Source organism: Lithobates pipiens, unplaced genomic scaffold, assembly GCF_037356315.1.
Source record: "Lithobates pipiens isolate NorthernLeopardFrog02 unplaced genomic scaffold, aLitPip1_a1.2 Scaffold_24, whole genome shotgun sequence".
Taxonomy (NCBI): domain Eukaryota; kingdom Metazoa; phylum Chordata; class Amphibia; order Anura; family Ranidae; genus Lithobates; species Lithobates pipiens.
In genome coordinates this window covers 1,088,954-1,111,283 of record NW_027507786.1, presented here as the reverse complement: position 1 = coordinate 1,111,283, position 22,330 = coordinate 1,088,954, and the positions used below count along the sequence as shown (strand labels likewise).

At 44.8% G+C, this 22,330-nt stretch overlaps 1 protein-coding gene across 2 annotated transcripts in view; it reads left to right on the top strand.

Annotated features, from left to right (window-relative positions):
- Positions 1-18,482, top strand: part of EXT2 (exostosin glycosyltransferase 2) — a 113,099-nt gene extending 94,617 nt beyond the window's left edge. For both annotated transcript variants that reach the window (XM_077453478.1, XM_077453479.1), the window contains exons 12-14: positions 2,107-2,235; positions 6,138-6,220; positions 13,416-18,482. In XM_077453478.1, coding sequence (XP_077309604.1) covers positions 2,107-2,235; positions 6,138-6,220; positions 13,416-13,554 — 351 coding nt within the window. In that variant the 3' untranslated portion in view covers positions 13,555-18,482. The remainder of the gene's footprint in view (positions 1-2,106; positions 2,236-6,137; positions 6,221-13,415) is intronic.
- Positions 18,483-22,330: the final 3,848 nt, after the last annotated feature.

Sequence of the window (22,330 nt, the reverse complement as noted above, 5' to 3'; positions counted from 1 at the left end):
CTACTTTCCCTATAAATGTCAGTACCCAGCAGGGGGCAGACTGACAACTCATGGGGCCCCCAGGCAATCGGAGATTATGGGGCCACACAGTATACACAAACACACATACACAGTATACAATCACACAGTATACACAGACATGTTTCTATTGGCTGAGAAGGTACTGGAGAGGTGGGGCAGCTATAATCTCGGGTTTTTTTTAGACCAAAAGGATGTCGGTAAGGGACGTTTCAGAGACAGATATAAAAAAACACAGATTTTTTCATACTGTCCCTGGTTTTATTGAGGCTGGCAACCCTCATGGGCCCCCTAGTGACCCGGGGCGAATAGTCAGTACGCCCCTGGTACCCAGTTATATTATGTGCACCTAGGAAAGAGTCCTGGCCTTTCTTAAAGCAATCTGGTCAGAACCACCTCTGCAGGGAGTCTATTCCACATTTTCACAGCTCTTACTGTGAAGAAACCTTTCCATATTTGGAGATGAAATCTCTTTTCCTCTAGACGTAAAGAGTGGCCCCTTGTCCTCAGTATTGACCGTAAAGTGAATAACTCAACACTAAGTTCACTATATGGACCCCTTATATATTTGTACATGGTGATCATATCCCCCCTTAATCTCCTCTTCTCAAGAAAGAATAAATTCAGTTCCTCTAATCTTTCCTCATAGCTGAGCTCCTCCATACCTCTTATCAGTTTGGTTGTAGGCCTTCTTCACAAAGGGTGGATGGGGGTAGCAGTAAAAACAGGTGGTTGAGCTGTGATTTTTGCCACCCACCTAAAGCCTGCTATACCGCTAGGGGTGGCTGTTGTGTCACGGCCGTGATGCTTTGTGTTGCGGCATGTCGAATAGACAGGTGGCACCACCTTCCCATCTTAGCCATTAAAATCAATATGGCCACACTGCTACCATGTGCCAAATGCTTGGATAGAATTTGTGGTGCATTAGTCCCATTAAAAATTGCCATTCAGCAAAAAAAAAAAAAAAAAGACTGGGTAATGTTATAATCATGGGGGACTTCAACTATCCTGATTTTGATTGGGCAGATGGAACTGCACACTCTGCTAAGACTCATCATTTTTGAATGTGGTGCAAACCAATTTCATGAGCCAACTGGTGGAAGCCCCAACTAGAAATAATGCTCTGCTGGACCTTTGTAATATCAAACAACACAGAGCTGATTGCAGATGTGGATGTAAGGGATGATCTAGGTAACGGTGATGACAGAGTAATTACGCTTGCCATGATAGGAAAAGGAGACACAAGGGAAGAATAAGAACACTATCAAATAATCCAACTTTACTAAGCTTCGCTCCATAATACATAATACATTCAGGAGGCAGTAGTCACACCTCCTGAACGCCTGACAGTAGCTGCTAATCCACACAAGTGAATTTAGCCTGCCCAAGCATTACAGAATATCTATTCTGTGCCGGTGGTTGGGGGTGGTGCCTTGTGTTTTTGCAACATTTACCTTTTTTGTTAAGCTTTGCAAATGAAAATTTTGTATTTTACGACCACAAGCATCAGGTTTAAAGGGGAGTTCCAGGCTTTTTATGTTTATTAAAAGTCAGCAGCTACAAAAAGTGCAGTTGCTGACTTTTAATAAAACTGTTCCACGGTCCGGCGATGCGGCCAAACGGGTTGTCGCTCCTCTCCGCCGGCCTCCATTGCCACTCTGGGCACCCAGCCGTGACAGCTTTCGGCTGCACGGCCCGGGCGCATGCGCGAGTCGCGCTGCACTCCCGGAGTGGAAAGGCGATCTCCTGTGACCTGATCACCTAGAGGGAGGGGCCACCTAAGGCAAAAGGAGGAGTCGCCTTGGCGGTCCCTGGGCGGAAGGAGAAAGTGGGACGGGAAGTCCCCCTCCTAATGAAGCCCCACTCCCTCCCCCCCCCCCCCCCAAAAAAAAATTGCATGCCAGAATTGGCATGTAAGTAGGCAAAGAGTGCTTAAAGTGGAAGTTCCATTTTTTGGTGGAACTCCACTTTAAATGAGTGTTTTGTTAGCCCTCAGAGCTCAAATGGCTATAGCCTAATTCTAATGTCATTATATTGCTAGACTAACCCAGGTTTTATCTTCTGACCCTTTCATGTTCCAATGGGCAGTATTTCAACTACATGTACACCTACAAAATGCCGGGAGACATTAAGAGCTGGGTGGACGCACACATGAACTGCGAAGACATCGCTATGAACTTCTTGGTTGCCAATGTAACAGGGAAAGCTCCTATTAAGGTAAGGCCTTAATTATTGTTCTTACTCTCGAGTAACAGTGTAGTAAAGAAACCCACATGGAAAAAAAGAGTGGCAAATTTTTTTTTTTATTATTATTCCTTTTATATAGTGCTAACATATTACCTAGCATTATACAGAAAGCCCGTTAACCTTTAGTCTCCGCCCCAGAGGAGCAGAGAGTGTAATGCAGCCTTTCTCAACCTTTTCAACACAGAGGAACCCTTGAAATAGTTGTCCGGTCTCTGGGAACCCCTGCTAATCTACAACTCATGATACATTAGTGTGATAGTCATTGGGAAGAATGGTCCTTACACTTGTAGTCATTGGGAAGAATGGTCCTTACACTTGTGGTCATTGGGAAGAATGGTCCTTACACTTGTGGTCATTGGGAAGAATGGTCCTTACACTTGTAGTCATTGGGAAGAATGGTCCTTACACTTGTAGTCATTGGGAAGAATGGTCCTTACACTTGTGGTCATTGGGAAGAATTACCTCCTTACAGATAGCTAAAAAGATCAATGGGATCTTGGGAACAGTGGGAACTTATCTGAGAGGCAGAAATTGCCCAATGCTGAAGGAACCCCTAGCAACCTCTGGAGGAACCCTAGAGTTCCACAGAACCCTGGTTGAGAATCACTGGTCTAATGCCCTGGCTGCAATCATAACTTTAATGCCTATTTGGTCTAACACAAGTTAGACTATCAGCCTGTTTTTACAATAATGGGAGGGAAAACGCACTCAGGGAGGACATAGATATTCCCTAGTAGGATTGACCCCAGGACCCTGGCCCCCACTGTATTAAAGTCCTACCTTTCTAGCTAGGCTGTTTGACCGACACAAGCATCCTACATGTAATTGGATTATTTTTAACTGTTTCATCCATCATGGTTCCTAGTCTTTTATTCTGCAACTGAAGGGGATTGGTGAGCCCCCGAAACGCGTTGGTGCTACTCTCACTTTCATTTGAGAAAATTTAAATCAACTGGACATATTAAGCATAGTTTGCACTCACTTCCTGTCTGTCTTGTTTGCATACCTTATACTAGTTGGAATGCTAGGTTCTCTGCTTGACACTCCATGTAAACTACCGCAGAGCAGATATCTGCGCTTACTGTGGCATTTTGGGGTTATAGAAGCGGTCCAGTTATACAGTGCATCTGGAAAGTATTCACAGCACTTCACTTTTTCCACATTTTGTTATGTTACAACCTTATTCCAAAATGAATTCAAATCATTATTGTCCTCAAAATTCTGCAAACAATACCCCATAATGACAACGTGAAAGAAGTTTGTTTGAAATCTTTGCAAATTTATAAAAAATAAAATAAAATCCCATGTACATAAGTATCCGCAGCCTTTGCTCAATACTTTGGTGAAGCTCCTTTGGCACCAATTACAGCCTCCAGTCTTGTTGAGTATGATGCTACAAGCTTGGCACTCCTATTTTTGGGCAGTTTCTCCCATTCTTCTTTGCAAGACCTTTCAAGCTCCATCAGGTTGGATAGGAAGCGTTGGTGCACAGCCATTTTCAGATCTCTCCAGAGATGTTCAGTTCGGGTTCAAGTCTGGGCTCTGGCTGGGCCACTCAAGGACATTCACAGAGTTGTCCTGTAGCCACTACTTTGTTATCTTGGCTGTGTGATTAGGGTCGTTGTGCTGTTGGAAGATGAACCTTCAGCCCAGTCTGAGATCCAGAGCACTCTGGAGCAGGTTTTCATTAAGGATGTTTCTGTACATTGCTGCATTCATCTTTCCCTCAATCCTGACTAGTCTCCCAGTTCCTGTCACTGAAAAACATTCCCATAGCCTGATGCTGCCACCGCCATGCTTCACTGTAGGGATGTTATTGGCCAGGTGATGAGCGGTGCCTGGTTTCCTCCAGACATGACGCTTGCCATTCAGGCCAAAGAGTTAAATCTTTGTTTCATCAGACCAGAGAATTTTGTTTCTCATGGTCTGAGAGTCCTTCAGGTGCCTTTTGGTAAACTCCAGGCAGATTGTCATGTGCCTTTTACTGAGGAGTGGCTTCTGTCTGGCCACTCTACCACGCAGGCCTGATTGGTGGAGTGCTGCAGAGATGATTGTTCTTCTGGAAGGTTCTCCTCTCCCCACAGAGAAACACTGGAGCTCTGTCAGAGTGACTATTAGGTTCCTGGTCACCTCCCTGACTGGCCACCTCCCTGACTCCCCTGATCGCTCAGTTTGGCCGAGCGAACCGCTCTAGGAAGATTCCTGGTGGTTCCAAACTTCTTCCATTTATGGATGATGGAGGCCACTGTGCTCATTGGGACCTTCAACGCTGCAGATATTTTTCTGTACCCTTCCCCAGATCTGTGCCTCCATAGAATCCTGTCTCTGAGGTCTACAGACATATCCTTGGACCATGGCTTGGTTTGTGCTCTGACATGCACTGTTAACTTTGGGACCTTCTATAGACAGGTGTGTGCCTTTCCAAATCGTGTCCAATCAACTGAATTTACCACAATCAAGTTGTAGAAACACCTCAAGGATGATTAGTGGTAACAGAATGCCCCTGAGCTCAATTTTGTGTGTCTTGGCAAAGCCTGGTAATACTTATGTACATGGGATTTTTTTTTGTATTCTAATTTAAATTTGCAAAGATTTCAAACAAACTTTCACGTTGTCATTATGGGGAATTGTTTGTAGAAGTGTTGCTTGCCCTTTTATAGCATCAGGGTGGTGCCAGTTACTGCTCCTCTTCTAGGTTGAACATTCAACCCACTTTCTTTGAGCCCAGGGCGACAAGGACACACCCCCTGGGCGAGTGCCATCAAGCCAGCCTGGGCTCACAGGAGAATGATATAGAGAGCAGTACCCACATCTATATGTTTTGCTGTTCTCAACATCATTTATTACAAACCATTGCCTCCGAAGGCAGTAGAGGATCCAAAGACGTTATAGCTGGACTGAAGAAACCTCTGAAAAAGCTCCATACACAATCAATGTTAATAAAAAGAAAACCTTCTCCATGGGGAAAAGTGGGTGTCCTTTAACCTTTTAAGGTGTGACCTTTGATAATTCAAATTTGTTGACACTTCTCTATGCGGGCACCGCCTTGTGTATCGGATCGCTGTGTTTCCGCAGTCGCCAAAACCAACCGTTGTTAGATTTTGGGAGAGGAATCACTGGAAGCCCTATATAGATGACCATCTGTCCGGCCCGGGACAGCTGACACAAGGAATGTTAATTACAAATTTCACTCCTCGCGAATGTTAATTTAAAAGTGATCTCGCAATCAACTTCCCCAATCCCCCCGCATTACCGGGGTATCTTGGCGGTAGCGCCTTTGCTTTGATCGCTGGCCCTTCGCGCATTCATTTCCTGTGCTGTCACCAACAGGCCCCCTATCAGATGCCTCGGTGACACCTCGCGGCCTGTGATCGCGGCTGTAGGTTGGTGGCTCCGGGACCCCTGCCATCTCCGCGGAAGGTTTAAGGACCAAATCGTTGGCCCCCCTATCTCTTTTCTGGCAGGGATTACTCCTGCACTGAGGCACCACGCGGCTCATCTGCTGTGGTGGGTGAAGGGTACAGAGGAGCCGCAAAGCAGCTTGAAAACTCCACCACACCATATGATGTTTACACAGGGACCTTAGCGGTGTGAGAAGTCATTAAAAGGGAATTAAAGGGCTTGTCATCGCCAGTTTTTTTTTTTTCACCTCGCATAGAAATGGGAGAGGAGGAGAGCATGCAAATCCTGCAGTCTGTTTTCCTTGGATTTCAGGCTTAGCCCTGAGCTACTCGAGCCGTGTAGCCTCTAGCCAGAGGATGACAAGCTGCATATCATAACAGAGAAATGTCCTGTGCTGGGTAAACAATATTTCATCTGTCGGTTGTCACCCTCAACAATATATATATTTTTTTCCTTCTCCATTCCCACAGGTCACGCCAAGGAAGAAGTTTAAATGTCCAGAATGCACTGCGATCGATGGCCTTTCCCTGGACCAGACGCACATGGTGGAAAGGTAAGCCGCCTATAAAGTGGTTCTAAAGTCTGAAGTTTTTTCCCTTAATACATTCTCTGCATTAAAGCGGAGTTCCACCCAAAAATGGAACTTCCGCTTTAAGCACTCCTCGGCCCCTTAAATGCCACATTTGGCATGTCATTTTTTTTGGGGGGAGTGGGGGCTTCGTTAAGAGGGGGACTTCCTCTCCCACTTCCTCCTTCCGCCCAGGGACCACCTAGGCGACTCCTCCTTTCGCCTTAGGTGGCACCTCCCTCTAGGCCAGGGCTGCTCAACCTGTGGCTCTCCAGCTGTTGCGGAAGTCCCATGAGGCATAGCAAGACTCCGACAGCCACAAGCATGACACCCAGAGGCAGAGGCATGATGGGACTTGTAGTTTTGCAACAGCTGGAGAGCCACAGGTTGAGCACCCCTGCTCTAGGCGATCTCCTGGGACACGTGACAGGTCCCAGGAGATCGCCTGTCCACTCCGGGAGCGCAGCGAGACTCACGCATGCGCCGTGGGTGCACAAAGAGACAATGGAGGCGTCGGCGGAGAGGAGAGGGAGAGGAGTGACGCCCCGTTCAGCCGCATCGCTGGACCGTGGAACAGGTCTGTTTATTAAAAGTCAGCAACTACACTTTTTGTAGCTGCTGACTTTTAATAAACATAAAAACCCTGGAACTCCCCTTTAAGGTATAAAAAAACAACTTATGCATGCAGACCCCCCCTAAGCTTGATCACGATCCAGTGATGTGCAGGAGAGCTCTCCCTCCTCATTGGCTTTAGAAGCTGCAGTGAGGGTGGGGGGGGGGGGGGGTTTGGGTATACGTGTCCTGTGGACACACACAGCTGGCTCATGAGTGCCCCCATTGCTTTGGGCTGGGGGGGGGGGGGGGGCACCAGGAGGCGCATATAGCATACCTGTATATGTAATGAGCATATATAGCTTCTCATTTCATATAATACAATGCTGAATGGGGGAGGGGGGCCGCTCAGAACTGGGACTTGAAACAAAGTCACTATTTGAACACAGTCCAGGTCTTCTTAGGCAGAGAAGGCGTTAAAAATGTCTTTGACCTGGATCCTGATTTTTCTTTCACCAAATGCTTTATGCAGGTTTCGTCAAGTGGCAGATCTTGTCAACCTGTCAGTCCTTTTGGGTTTTTACAGCCAATGCAAGAACACTGAGAACCACCGGTCTGATAAAATATCCAGGATGACCGGACTTTCAATCAGTGTTCCTCCAAAGTTTGCTAGGGGCTCCTTGAGCTGTTGGTAATTGATCGTCCGTCTTGATGGTGCTTGCATAGTTCCAGGACCAACGCCACTTAGGAAAACCAATGACAACAATTGACTTTTTAGCTGTCTGTAAGAATGGCATTCTGACGATCGCTGTAATGGTTGCATTCTTTGTATTGACAAGTAATGCAAGGAGAATTTTAGCCATTGACCCCCAATTAATTGGTTTTTGGCCAGAGTTCCCTAAGACTAGAGCTGGGCAATTTTTTATTTTTTTTTCCCAAAAAAAAAAAATCAGCATTTTTAAAAAAAAAACTTGATTCACTATTCGAAAGAAAGTTTTTTTTTTTTTTTTTTTTTCTATTATATTCACTGACCGACACAGCTCCTCTCTGTAACTAAATGGGTTTGTTAGCCTGCCACTAGGAGAGGAGCTGTGTCGGTCGGTGAATTACAGAGAAAAGGATCTTGTACGGTGAGTACAAAAATCCTATTTTCTCTTATATTCACCAACCGACACAGCTCCTCTCCTAGTGATAGGGCTAACAAACCCATTTAGTTACAGAGAGGAGCTGTGTCGGTCGTTGAATTACAGAGAAAAGGATTTTACGGTGAGTACAAAAATCCTTTTTTTTTTTTTTTTTTGATGGACACCGCGCCGGTCCTGAGGAGCTGCGGCCAGGAGTTTTTAGGTGAGGCCGCGGCTTTGGGCCTAGTCTGCAGCGCCCGACCTCACGGACTAGGCCGAAGCCACGGCCTCGCCTAAAAACTCCTGGCCGCAGCTCCTCAGGACCGGCACCATGTCATCGCCGGTCCTGAGGAAAAAAAAAACACGATTTGCTGAAAATTTGAATTGATTTGACCTCTGAACTCGATTCAAGATTCAAATCGATTTTTTTTCCCCAGCCCTACCTGAGACCTGAAAATTATTTCAGAGCTTCCTCTGGTATAAAGATTGAGAGGGGCTGGATTAGACCCTCAGTGTCTGTACCCCAAGAGACCGCACCTGTCTCTGCCTATAATGTCCATGATCTTAAAGGCATATGTAAAGGTCCGTACAAAAAAACAAACATGTCATACTTGCCTCCTCTGTGCAGCTGGTTTTGCACAGAGTGGCCCCGATCCTCCTCTTCTGGGGTCCCACAGCGGCATTTCTGGCTCCTCCTTTTCTCGAGTGCCCGTTGGAGAGCCGCTCTCCCTTGGGGAACTCGTGCGGGCGCGCTCCCATATTCTGCTGTTACATCCATTGACACAGACACCAGGACTTGGCCCCGCTTCACTGGATTTGATTGACAGCAGTGGGAGCCAATAGTTGCGCTGCTATCAATCTATCCAATCAGGACCCGAGACAGTGGCTGGAGCTGGTGTGCTCATTCCCGGCGCAGGAAACAAAGAGTTCAGGTAAGTAGAAGGGGGGCTCTAGTGGGCAGCTGCATCACAAGCGGTTTTTCACTGTAATGTATAGAATGCATTACGGTGAAAAACCCAGAGGGTCTACAGCCCCTTTAAGCTAACATGCAGCAGCCCATGACCCAAGAGAGGGTCTACGAGCATGCTCCACCATTGGGCACATTCCTACAAGAAGGAATTCTTCCAATCCGCCCACATACCCAACCACCCACCCACCCAGGACCAGCGACTAATTCAGTCAATCCAGCGAAGTCTCCAACACATACTATATAATGCCCATGATCAGCTCTGTTGTTCTCCCCACCATACGAAATAAGAAGGTCATAAAAAAAAAAAAAAAAAAATATATATATATATATATATATATAATTTATTTTTTATTTTTTTCTTGTTCTTAAATATTATGTGACGAGGTCTGTAGGCCAAGAGAGGAGCACCGGAGATCTTCTATTCTTAGTGGTCATTAGGGCCAGAGAAAAATGGTTGACCTGCTGAGGCTATAGAAGGGCCCAGCGGTGAAGGGGTTAACGGGTTCTCTGAGTTATGTAAGCCGTCATCTCTGTCCATATGTCGGAACTTCACTATTCAGGCCTTATCTGTAGCTGGGGCTGAGGGCTGATTGCTCTCCTGTCAGGCAATGGGCTGCAGGAATGGCAGGAATGTGAGGGGGGGGATTGGAAGACCCACAGGAGGGAATAGGGCTGTACCTATCCCCTGTGCAGGTCTCTTGTTGCCTGTCGGATTAACCCCTTCTCCACCCAGCAAGCTGACGCCTATGCTTTTCCCTAGATCTCCACTATGGATGTGTCTCCTATACTGCATTGGGAAGATAGGGAGAATCTGATTGATATGGGAAGCCAGACAGCATCCATCTTGTTCTAGTCTGACTTCTTAAAGGTGGAATCTGATTGATTGTGATGGGTCACTGCTCTGTGCACCTAGCATTATTATACAGGATTCCTATAACGCCAACAGTTTGCACAGCGCCGAGGGCAAGACAGTACAGTTGCAATACAGTTTGATACAGGAGGGATCAGAGGGCCCTGATCGTTAGAGCTTACAATCTAGAACGGAGGGTCAGGTGATACAAAAGGTAATAACTGTGGGGGGAAGAGCTGATGGAGAAAACAGACATAACAGTTGTTAGGTGTGGGTAGGGTAGGCTTCTCTGTAGAGGAGGGTTTTCGGGGATCATCTAAAAGCTAACAGAGTAGGAGATAATCGGACAGGTTGGGGTAAGGAGTTCCATAGGATGGGAGAGGCTCTGGAAAAGTCCTGGAGGCGAGCATGGGAGGAGGTGATGAGGGAGCTAGAGAGCAGGAGGTCTTGTGCTGTTTTGCCCATAGCAAGAACGAAAAACCTGCACTAAAAATAAAGAATTCATACAAATTAATTTAAATTATTTTTAATTTTTTTTTTTTATTAATAATTAATTTTAATTTTTTTTTAAATAAAATTTGTTTTTGAAAAAATAATTCATAAATAACTCAGTCATCTGTCTCTTAGTGTAATAAATGTCATAGCTTGAGACAGATTCGTGTGCATATTTGAATGGTCGCACAGCTGTTTAAAGTGGTAAAGACTGAAGATTTTTTTTTTTTTACCTAAATGCATTCTCTGCATTACCTTTTAGGTGCAGCTACCTTTTTTACTTTTTTTATTTTAAAGGAGTCTTTTAATGCTAAATTTGTTTTTAGGGTGGACCTCCACTTTAACAAGACATTTTAAAACTTGCAGCTCAATTGCTTGCTATCTGGGTAATGCCTCCAATGGGTATACCAGTCCTGTTGACAACCGTCTAAAATGGGAATGCCATTTCACTTCCTGTTGTGTCTCTTGGACAGGAAGTGAAACGAAAGCTCTACACTGGGGATACACAAGGCAAAGCCTAAACCGAGAGGTGTTTTCTCTCTGCATGACCTAATCTAAAACGAAAATACAGATTCAAGCTGTATATATACTTTAAATCGCCACGATTCCTCCTCCACAATTAACTTGTCCAGTACAGACTAAGGCTGGGGAAAAAAAATCGATTTTAAATCTTGAATCGAGTTGAGAGGTCAAATCGATAAAAAATTTAAGCAAATTGATTTGCGGCGTTCTTGAGGTGCTGCGGGCAGGAGTTTTTAGGCGAGGTCGCGGCTTCGGTCTAGTGCGCGAGGCCGGATGCTGCGGACTAGGCTGAAGCCGGGGCCTCGCCTCAGAACTCCTCCTCAGGACCGGCGTGGTGTCCATAAAAAAAAACTAAAAAAAACCCGATTCGAATCGTGAATCCAGTTTTTTTTTTTTTTTTTTTTTTTTTTTATTGTTTTAGGAAAATCGCCCAGCTCTAGCACAGACAACGCACTCTCCTTCATAATGCCTTCCAATGCTGGTTTATTCCCAGCAAGGGTCACGTATCATTAGCATGGGGCGTGTCCGGCCAATCACAAAACCAGCTCGCAGCCACACCTCTGCAATTCGCAGACACACCCACTCAGTCGAAGCCTTTCAGGCCATGATTGGATCGGTCAGGCGCCTGCTGTATTCCATTACTTTACCATTGTCCAGCGTGGGCACCGTCAATGACTGGGGATAGGGGGGGGAGTCCAGTGACGTCGATGTCCATGATGTCACCGGATCTCTGACGGAACTCCCTGAAGACCCGGAAGCCAGCGGAGAGGTGAGTACAGATCAAAAGAATTTAACGATTAATCGAGGAATTAATCGTTAATTTCTGCAGCCCTAATATATATATACCTGCTCTGTGCAATCATTTTGCACAGAGCAGCCCCAATCCTTTTCCCCCCACCGGCGCTCCAGGCCCCCCCCTCTTCATCGGGTGCCCCCATGGAAAACCGCTTTCCCTCTCTAGTCCTGCTTCTCCATTGACGCATACAGCAGGTCTCAGCCCCCAGCTCCCGTGTCACTGGATTTGATTGACAGCAGCGGGAGTCAATGGCTCCTGCTGATATCAGATCTGTCCCATGTGGAGAGAGACAGCGGCACATCGCTGGATCAGATCGGGGCTCGGGTAAGAAAAAAGGGGGGGGGGGGGTCTGGGTCAGCTGCAGCACCTTTTTCACCTTAATGCATTTATCATTTTCCTTTCGCTTCACAATTATGTGACACTTTCTGTTGGTCTTTCACATAAAATCTCAATAAAATTCATTTACTTTTTTTTTTTTGGTTATAACATAACAACATGTGGAAAATGTCAAGGGGTATGAATACTTTTTCAAGGCACTGTAGCTTTGCGTTCCCGGCCTGTATTCTTTTATTGTATGTTCTTGTTTCACAATAAAGTGAAATTTTATTACACGCTTTTGATGAGCAACAGTAAAGTTATCTATAAAAAAAAAAAAATCATAGCTGTAGATATCAAAGCATTGAAAGTAGAAGTCTGCAGTTTGGTAAATTGCTGAAATATCTATAAATGTTTATTAGCAGTTCCTGCATCCCAGCATCATAAATCACGTTGTCTTCGCTCTCTTCTTCGCTCTCTTCTTCGCTCTCTTCTTCGCTCTCTTCTTCGCTCTCTTCTTCGCTCTCTTCTTCGCTCTCTTCTTCGCTCTCTTCTTTTCTCTCCTCTCTCTTCTCACCTCTCTCTTCTCTCCTCTCTCCTCTCTCTTCTCTCCTCTCTCTTCTCTCCTCTCTCTTCTCTCCTCTCTCTTCTCTCCTCTCTTCCCTCTTCTTCTCTCGCTCTCTCCTTCGCTCTCTCCTTCGCTCTCTCCTTCGCTCTCTCCTTCGCTCTCTCCTTCGCTCTCTCCTTCGCTCTCTCCTTTCTCTCTTCTTCTCTCTTCTCTCTTCTTCTCTCTTCTCTCTTCTTCTCTCTCCTTCGCTCTCTCCTTCGCTCTCTCCTTCGCTCTCTCCTTTCTCTTCTCTCCTTTCTCCTCTCTCTTCTTCTCTCTTCTTCTCTTCTCTTCTTCTCTCTTCTTCTCTCTTCTTCTCTCTTCTCTCCTCTCTCCTTTCTCTTCTCTCTTCTTCTCTCCTTCGCTCTCTCCTTCGCTCTCTCCTTCGCTCTCTCCTTCGCTCTCTCCTTCGCTCTCTCCTTCGCTCTCTCCTTCGCTCTCTTTCTCTTCTCTCTTCTCTCTTCTCTCTTCTTCTCTCCTCTCTCTTCTTCTCTCCTCTCTCCTCTCTTCTTCACTCTTCTCTCCTCTCTCCTCTCTTCCCTCTTCTTCTTCTCTCTTCTTCGCTCTCTTCTTCGCTCTCTTCTTCGCTCTCTTCTTCGCTCTCTTCTTCGCTCTCTTCTTCGCTCTCTTCTTCGCTCTCTTCTTCGCTCTCTTCTTCGCTCTCTTGATTGCTCTCTTCTTCGCTCTCTTCTTTGCTCTCTTCTTGATTCTCTTCTTCTCGCTCTTTTCTTCGCTCTCTTCTCTCTTCTTCTTCTCTCTCTTCTTCTTCTCTATCTTCTCTCTTCTCTCTTCTCTCTCTTCTTCTTCTCTCTCTTCTTCTTCTCTCTCTTCTTCTTCTCTCTCTTCTTCTTCTCTCTCTTCTTCTTCTCTCTCTTCCTCTTCTCTCTCTTCTTCTTCTCTCCTCCTCTTCTTCTCTCCTCTTCACTGTCTTCTCTCTTCTTCCTCCTCCCAGGTCAGAATGCATTAATAAATTCGCCAGTGTCTTTGGCACCATGCCCCTGAAGGTGGTGGAGCACCGGGCAGACCCCGTCCTATATAAAGACGACTTTCCCGAGAAGCTAAAGAGTTTCCCCAACATCGGCAGCTTGTGATGGGGAGAGCGGCGGTATGCCCCCCCTCCTCCTCTCTGATGACATCATCGCAGCGCACCCAATGGAGGAGCTTCATCCATCCGCGCGGGTATCGATCTTCGCGGTTCATTTTCCTTCCAGTGCATCTCAATGACTTCCTTCAGAGACGTCTCCGGACATTATTTACGTACGCGGTGATGTCTACGAGCTTCATAGTATCTGGAGAACATCTGTTGACTTCTTCACATCCAAAGAACTCGCGGTAACGGTTTTCCCCCATTGAAGTTGCGCTCTCGTGTCACCAAGCTGAGGGGGAGGAGTCGCTGTGTAATGCGGTTATTATTTGCCTTTTGGAATTGCCGGTATTGCCCAATTTGCCTTCACAAATCTGATAGCAGATTCTGGCAAAAAGAAAGTCTTTGCATTTAATGTTTCTGTTTTATGTCAAGTTGTATAGTTTATCCTGCATTCATTTCAGTTGTTTTTGCTTTTTTTTTTTTTTTTTTTGTTGTTTCAACTTTAAAGCTGAACTCCGGGGCTTTCAATCTTTCATTTACAGATATTTTCTCAATAGCAACAAAGGATCTAATTCCACTTTGTGTGCTGCAAATGCCTTTGCAAAACTAGACTTTACCTCTTGAAAAGTAGCAGCGACATCATCACTGTGCTGTGCATAGCCTCAGCAGAGCTGTGGGAGGGGCTCCATATCCTTCCGCTAACGCGTTTCACCCCCTCCTGGGACTCGGAGCTGTATTCTGGTCACAAAACCATTTGTTTAAATATATTCCTCAATAGCCTCCAGAGTACCGGTGTCACCATCCCTGTCCTCTACATAGCCTGTGCAGAGAGCAGAGCTGTGGGAGGGACTCCAGATCCTTCCACTAACACATTTCACCCCCTCCTGGGAGTCAGAGCTGTTTTCTAGTCACAAAACCATTTATTTCAATATATTCCTCAATAGCCACCAGAGTAGCGGTGATGCCATCCCTGTCCTCTACGTAGCCTGTGCAGAGAGCAGAGCTGTGGGAGGGACTCTAGATCCTTCTACTAACGCGTTTCATCCCCTCCTCTGACTACTGGTCACAAATTGTTTCAGCGCCTTTTTTAAAGTTTAAAAAAGTGCAGAAACTTTTTTGAACAACCCCCCGTATATTCCTCAATAGCCATGGTCGCATCCATGTCCTCTACATCAGTGGTTCTCAACCCTGTCCTCAAGTAACCCCAACAGGCCATGTTTGTAGGGTTTCCTTTATCTTGCACAGGGGCTTCAAATCAGAGTCAATGGCTTTGTATTTTGGGCAGCTATTTCCTCTAAAAGAAATTCCCAAAACATGGCCTGTTTGGGGGTACTTGGTTGAGAACTGATCTGCATTAATGTTTCTCAACTCCAGTCCTCAAGTACCTCCAACAGGTCCTGTTTTCAGGCTCTCCATTATTTTGCACATTTGATCGGTTTCACTGCCTTAGTAATTAAGCACAGCTGTTTCATCTGAGGGAAATCCTAAAAACATGACCTGTGTGGGGTACCTGAGGGCTGGAGTTGGGAAACATTGCTCTACATGGCCTGTGCAGAGAGCAAAGCTGTGGGAGGGACACAAGATCCTTCCAGTAACGTGTTTCACCCACTCCTGAAACTTAGAGTTGTATTTTGGTCACAAAGCCCTTTTTAATATATTCCTTGATAGCCGCCAGAGTAACAGTGATGTCATCTACATAGCCTGTGCCGAGAGCAGAGCTGTGGGAGGGGCCCAGAATCCTTCTAACGCATTTCACCCTCTCCTTGGACTCATCTGAATACTGGTCACAAAGCCATTTTCTAACGGCTTGCTGACCCGCCGCCATCATTATACTGCGGCAGGTCGGCATGATCCTACGAGCCGTCGTAGCTATATGTCGGCTCAGGATAGCATGCGCGTGTGCCCACTGCACTGCGGGGGTGCCGATACTCATGGCCAACGGCCGTGATGACCGCCGGCCACGAGTGATCGCGTGTACGAGAGGCAGAACAGGGATGTGTGTGTGTGTGTAAACGCACGCATCCATGTTCTGTTCTGTGAGGAGTGACAGATAGTGTGTTCCTATTAGCTAGGAACCACGATCTGTCATCCCCTCTATGTCAGTCCCACTCCCCCTGCAGTTAGAAACACACACAGGGGGACACAGTTAACCCCTTGAGCGCCCCCCTTGTGTTAACCCCTTCCCTGCCGGTGACATTTTTACAGTAATCGGTGTATTTTTATACACTGATCGCTGTATAAATGCCAGCGGTCCCAAAAATGTGTCAAAAGTGTCCGCCATAATGTCGCAGTCCCAATAAAAATCACAGATCGCCGCCATTACTAGTAAAAAGAAAAAATAATAATAATAAAAATGCTATAAATCTTTCCCCTATTTTGTAGACGCTATAACTTTTGCGCAAACCAATCTGTTTTTTTTTTTGTTTTTTTTTACCAAAAATATGTAGAAGAATACATATCTGTCTAAACGGAGACTTTTTTTATTTTTTTTTTATTTTAAAGGGATATTTATTATAGCAAAACGTACAAAATATTGTGTTTTATTTTTATTTTTTTTTTCAAAATGGTTGCGTTTTTTTTTTTTTGTTCATAGCGCAAAAAATAAAACCAAAGGTGATCAAATACCACCAAAAAAAAGCTCTATTTGTGGGGAAAAAAAAGACATCAATATTGTTTGGGTGCAACGTCGCACGACCGTCAGTTAAAGCGACGCAGTGCCGAATCGCAAAAAATGGCTCGGTCATTGAGCAGCCAAATCCTCCAGGGCTGAAGTGGTTAAAATGCATTTCTCAGTAGAGAAACTGTGATGTCATCGCTGTCCCCTACATTGCCTGTGCAGAGAGCACAGCTGTGGGAGGGACCCAGCAGGCCCCCACCCACTACAGGAGGGGGGCGGTGACAAGACCAGTTACCTTGCATAAGGAGAGAGAGCAGCAGTGACTGGTCTTTAGTCCTGCACAGAGGTAAAGTTTAAAACTGAATTATTTCTCAGATCTGGTAGACATACAACGTGTATTCGCTTATCCCAAAGTTCAGCTTTAATGTTTTTTATTTTATTTTTTATTTTATTTAAAGAACAGGTTATATACTACTGTGTATTATTTGGTTATGTTTATCATTTTGGTATTGTCTCGATCCTGTGGAAATTTCCAGAAAGATGTATGTGCAATAGAAGAGAAGCCTTGGGACTGTCAGTAGTTGTTGGTAATCTGAACCCGGTCTACGGGGCAAACTGAAGAAAATGGTATGAATTGCATTGCACAGCAGCTATACAGCAGTGACTGTAAACCGTAAGGCTCTGTTGACACCTGAGTGATCCGAATTGCGGGGGGAATCATCGCGATTCTAAATCGCTGGACACTTGTGCATTGCTATTTTGCTGCCCGGTGAATTGTGCGGCAACGTGCGATGATGTCGTTCAAAAGAAGCGTCAGGATTTGCCGCAATTGCAGTGCGTCTTAGCGCACCACAATCGAGCCAAAATTGCAACGTGATTGGGGTGCCATTAAGAAGTAATGGCATCGCACAAGCATCCGGAGGTTTGCCGCAATTGCTAATCGCGGGCGTAATCGTCGCGATTCTGCCCGCGATTCTAAATTGCGGGACGCTTGTGCAATGCCATTACTTCTTAATGGCACCCCAAACGCAGAGCATATTTTGCTGCCCGATGAATTGCGCGGCAACGCGCGAAGATGTCACTCAAAAGAAGTGTCACAATTTGCCGCGATTGCAGTGCGTTTTATCACGCCACAATCCAGCCAAAATTGCGACGTGATTGGGATGCCATTGAGAAATAATGGCATCACACAAGCATCTGAAGGTTTGCCGCAGATGCCAATCACGGGCGGAATCGTCGTGATTCTAAATAGCGAGACCCTTGTACAATTCCCTTACTTCTTAATGGCACCCCAATCACGGCGCAAATTTTGCTGCCCAGTGAATTGCACTGCAATCGCAGCAACGCGCAATGCTGTCGCTCAAATAAGCGACGTGCGTTGCAAGTTGGCGTGATTGCAGTGCGTTTTTATTGCGCGGCAATCAAAGCCAAAACCGCGCCCTGCGATTGGGGTGCCATTAAGAAGTAATGGCAATCGCACAAGCGTCCCGAGATTTTTCGGCAAATGCGAATCGCGGCCAGGAATCGTCGTGGCCCCGCCTCCGATTCTAAATCGCGGGCCGCTTGTGCAATTCCATGACTTGATGGCACCCCAATCGCGATAAATTGCGCTGCAATGCGCGAGCCTGTCGCTCAAAAAAAAGCGGTCCGCTGATGCGATTTGCTGCGATTGCAGTGTGTTTTATTGCGCTACAACCAAAGCCAAAATTGCGCTGCGATTTTAATGGTGTTGCCATTAAGAGGTGATGGCATCGCACAAGCGTCCCGAGATTTGCCACAAATGCGAATCGTGATTCAGACCGCTCAGGTGTGAATGGAGCCTGATGTTTACTTTGCAAAAATACTGTGTATCATAGACGGTTGCTTTTTTTTTTCTCTATAAGATAAGTTTTTTTGCCTTTTTTTTCCCCCTAATTTCTTTATTTTATCTCTGCTGCTGATCCCCCTCCAGTCTTTCCTTGTCTCCAGGCACGCTCCAGCGTCACCGATCAGCTTCTTGACTACGGTGAACCGCGCCTGCGCAGTGTCGTCCTGATATTTTTAAAGAGTGGCATGTCATTCATTTTGCCGGAAATCATGTAAACTTTTTTTTTTGGGGAGGGTTGACCTTTAATGTTAACTTACCTGTTCTTTTTTTTTTTTTTTTTTTCATTAGATTTATTGTGGCCACAATACAGAGTGATAAGCTGATCTGTTGAATGTTAGTTCATTAACACGCCTGATACATTTAATTGTCTTTTTTGTAAACTTTCTTTTTTATTTTATTTTTTATTTTTTTAAGAATTGTTTTATTTTAAAGAAGAAACAAAAACCAACCACCAGAGTCTTCCTGCGTATTGTAATATCACTTTAAATGATGATGGATCCTTTGCTGAAACTATGTAGAAAACTTTTGCCAAGTTCTGTATGACGGGGGAGGGGGGGGGGGGGGGGGGGGTTACGGCTAAATTCCAGGCGAACCATTAAAGGGATTGTAAGTGAAAAATGAACAAAGTATATCTCTCTAGAGCACTTGAGTCAAACACAAGGCCCGTGGGCCCGATCCGGCCCTCATGTGGCCCTCACAGTTCCATGCTTCCAATCAGCCATAGATGGTTGTATCTGATTTGGTGACACAATGGGGACACAATTTAGAAAAACTGGAGAGTGTAAAATGTGCAGCTCTGCAAAGAAACCAATCGGCTTCCAGATTTTTATTTATTTTTTTGTCAAACCTTAACTACTTCAGCCCCAGAAGGGTTTTACCCCCTTCCTGACCAGGCCTTTTTTTTTTTTTTTTCGATACGGCACTGTATCGCATTAACTGGCAATTGCGTGGTCGTGTGACACTACCCAAATAAAATTGATGTCCTCTCCCCCCCCCCCACTAATAGAGCTTTCTTTTCGTGGTATTTGATCACCTCTGTGGTTTTTATTTTTTTGCGCTAGAAACAAAAAAAGAGCGATAATTTTGAAAAAATATATAATTTTTTTTACTTTCTGCTATAAAACACACCCAATAATGATTTTTTTAAAAAATTCAAATTTCTTCATCAATTTAGGCCAATGTGTATTATGCTACAAGTTTTTGGTTGGAAAAAAAAAAATACCAATAAGCGTATATTTATTGGTTCGTGCAAAAGTTATCGCGTCTACAAACTATGGGATATTTTTTATGGACTTTCAATTATTTTTTAATTGGTTTTACTAGTAATGGCAGCAATCAGCGATTTTGTGGCAGACAAATTTGACACTTTTTGGGGACCAGTGCCACCAATACAGTGATCACAGCTAAAAAAATAAATAAAAAAAATGCACTGTCACTGTATAAATGGCAGGGCAGGGGTTAACAGCAGGGGCGATCAAAGGGTTAAGTGTGTTCCTAGGGGGTGCTCTCAAACTGGGGGGGGGAATGCTGTGACTGGAGGAAAACAGAGATCAGTGTTTCTGCCAAGCAGATCTCCATTTTCCTTCCTCACAGAGCGGCGGACCCGCTGATTGGTTCCTTCATTGTCCAATCATAACAGAAGCAGGTCTCCGGCGGCGTGCGCCCCAGACCTCGTGTACAAAATCACGTACAGGCACGGGATTTTGCACAGCTGGGCCACCCTGCCCCAGTATATGTAAGGTGGGCGGTCTGGAAGAGATTAAAGAGGAAGTTAACTTCCTTTACTGACTTTTACCTATAGGTAGGCCAGTAATAAGGCTTACCTATAGGTAGTGCTCAAAAAAGGGGAAGTTTGGGACTTTAAATGAAGCACTTGGATAGTGAAAGACAGAAATATTTCATTAAGCCATATTGATTTGTTTAATTGAATGTTCAATAAAAGTCTACTCATTATAAATAAATCCAATTCATAATATGTGTAAACATTAATACAATAAAAACATAATATATGACATAATATATAGTATCCACGTATAACTACACATGACAGTAATAAATAAATGAATTAAGTAATGTGGCAGAATAGTGCCCATGATAGCATATCCGACATCGACAAATGTATGCACATGGTAGATATGCATCCCATAAATAAAAACAAAATTAAATTTGTAATAAATGGTCAAGAACTTCAAAGTAAATGGTCAAGGACTTATGAATGTGGTTTCATATACAGTGTAACTAGAGCATCAAAATACAAAGCATCGACGCGTTTCGTGGGTGTCTCCCCACTCATCAGGAGCTGATGCTACCACAAAGTTCCTATAAAGAATAAAATAGAAATTATAAGAATAATGTACTGACCAGTAGATAAAAATAATAAATTCATGAGAGTGTGTTATGAATAGGTAGTTTGGCCAAGGCGGACTCACCAGTCCAGGCGACAAATGCGGTGGGCGCTGGGCGGGCCAGGGACAAACTCCCTCCACGGGAACTGAGGCGGCAAATAGATGGATACGATATCCGGCACAGGAGTGTACCAGCATGAGAAGGTGTGCCAAATGGTGGAAGATTTGGTAGTGGTAGAAACCAAAAATTCTGAGGACAGATTGATAATTCTTTGCTTATGGTTAATTGGTCATCCCTTCTTGTCTATTACCATCAACACATACCTCACTTTTCATTCCCACACTTATTACACCCCATGCATTCACACTCTCATACACATATCCATTTCACTCTCTCATACTCTTTCTTTATTTAAGATGTCAGCTATTCTTGCACACTCACCACTCAACATCACACTGCTTTGTGTTCATCATCCTTTTAAGTTTGCTGTTGTAGATTTATTTTCACATTCACTTCTTAGTATCAACACCATTTTTGTCCATACTTATAATTATCAATCTGTCCTCAGATTTTTTGGTTTCTACCACTACCAAATCTTCCACCATTTGGCACACCTTCTCATGCTGGTACACTCCTTCTGTGCCGGATATCGTATCCATCTATTTGCCGCCTCAGTTCCCGTGGAGGGAGTTTGTCCCTGGCCCGCCCAGCGCCCACCGCATTTGTCGCCTGGACTGGTGAGTCCGCCTTGGCCAAACTACCTATTCATAACACACTCTCATGAATTTATTATTTTTATCTACTGGTCAGTACATTATTCTTATAATTTCTATTTTATTCTTTATAGGAACTTTGTGGTAGCATCAGCTCCTGATGAGTGGGGAGACACCCACGAAACGCGTCGAGCTTTGTATTTTGATGCTCTAGTTACACTGTATATGAAACCACATTCATAAGTCCTTGACCATTTACTTTGAAGTTCTTGACCATTTATTACAAATTTAATTTTGTTTTTATTTATGGGATGCATATCTACCATGTGCATACATTTGTCGATGTCGGATATGCTATCATGGCCACTATTCTGCCACATTACTTAATTCATTTATTTATTACTGTCATGTGTAGTTATACGTGGATACTATATATTACGTCATATATTATGTTTTTATTGTATTAATGTTTACACATATTATGAATTGGATTTATTTATAATGAGTAGACTTTTATTGAACATTCAATTAAACAAATCAATATGGCTTAATGAAATATTTCTGTCTTTCACTATCCAAGTGCTTCATTTAAAGCGGGACTCCGCGTTTTTTTTTTTTTTTTAAAAAGCCAGCAGCTATAAATACTGCAGCTGCTGACTTTTAAAATAGTGACACTTACCTGTCCAGCGCGCCCGCGATATCGGCACCCGAAGCCGATCTCTAGATCGTCTCTCGGGTGCTGCCGCCGCCATCTTGGGTATGGGAATCAGGAAATGGAGCCTTTCGGCTTCATTTCCCGGTTCCCTACTGCGCATGCACAAGTTGCGCTGCGCAATAAGGACGGTCCCCGCTGCCTCTGGGATCCGTGTGTTTCCCAGCAGGCAGCGGGGCACTTGCGGAAAGGGGCAGGCACTTGCGGAAAGGGGCGTAATATACGCCCCTTTCCGCAGAGAGCTATCCCGGAAGTGGGTGCAGATACCTGTACTGTACAGGTATCTGCACCCCCCTCCCCCCCGAAAGGTGCCAATTGTGGCACCGGAGGGGGGGAGGGTTCCGATGAGCGGAAGGTCCACTTTAGGGTGGACCTCCGCTTTAAAGTCCCAAACTTCCCCTTTTTTGTGCGTATTAATTACCGGGATGGAGGTACTTAATTGTACTTCATTTAAAGTCCCAAAATTCCCTCCTCGTTGTTTATATATACCTATAGGTACTGTAGATGTCTCCTAAATGGGCACTG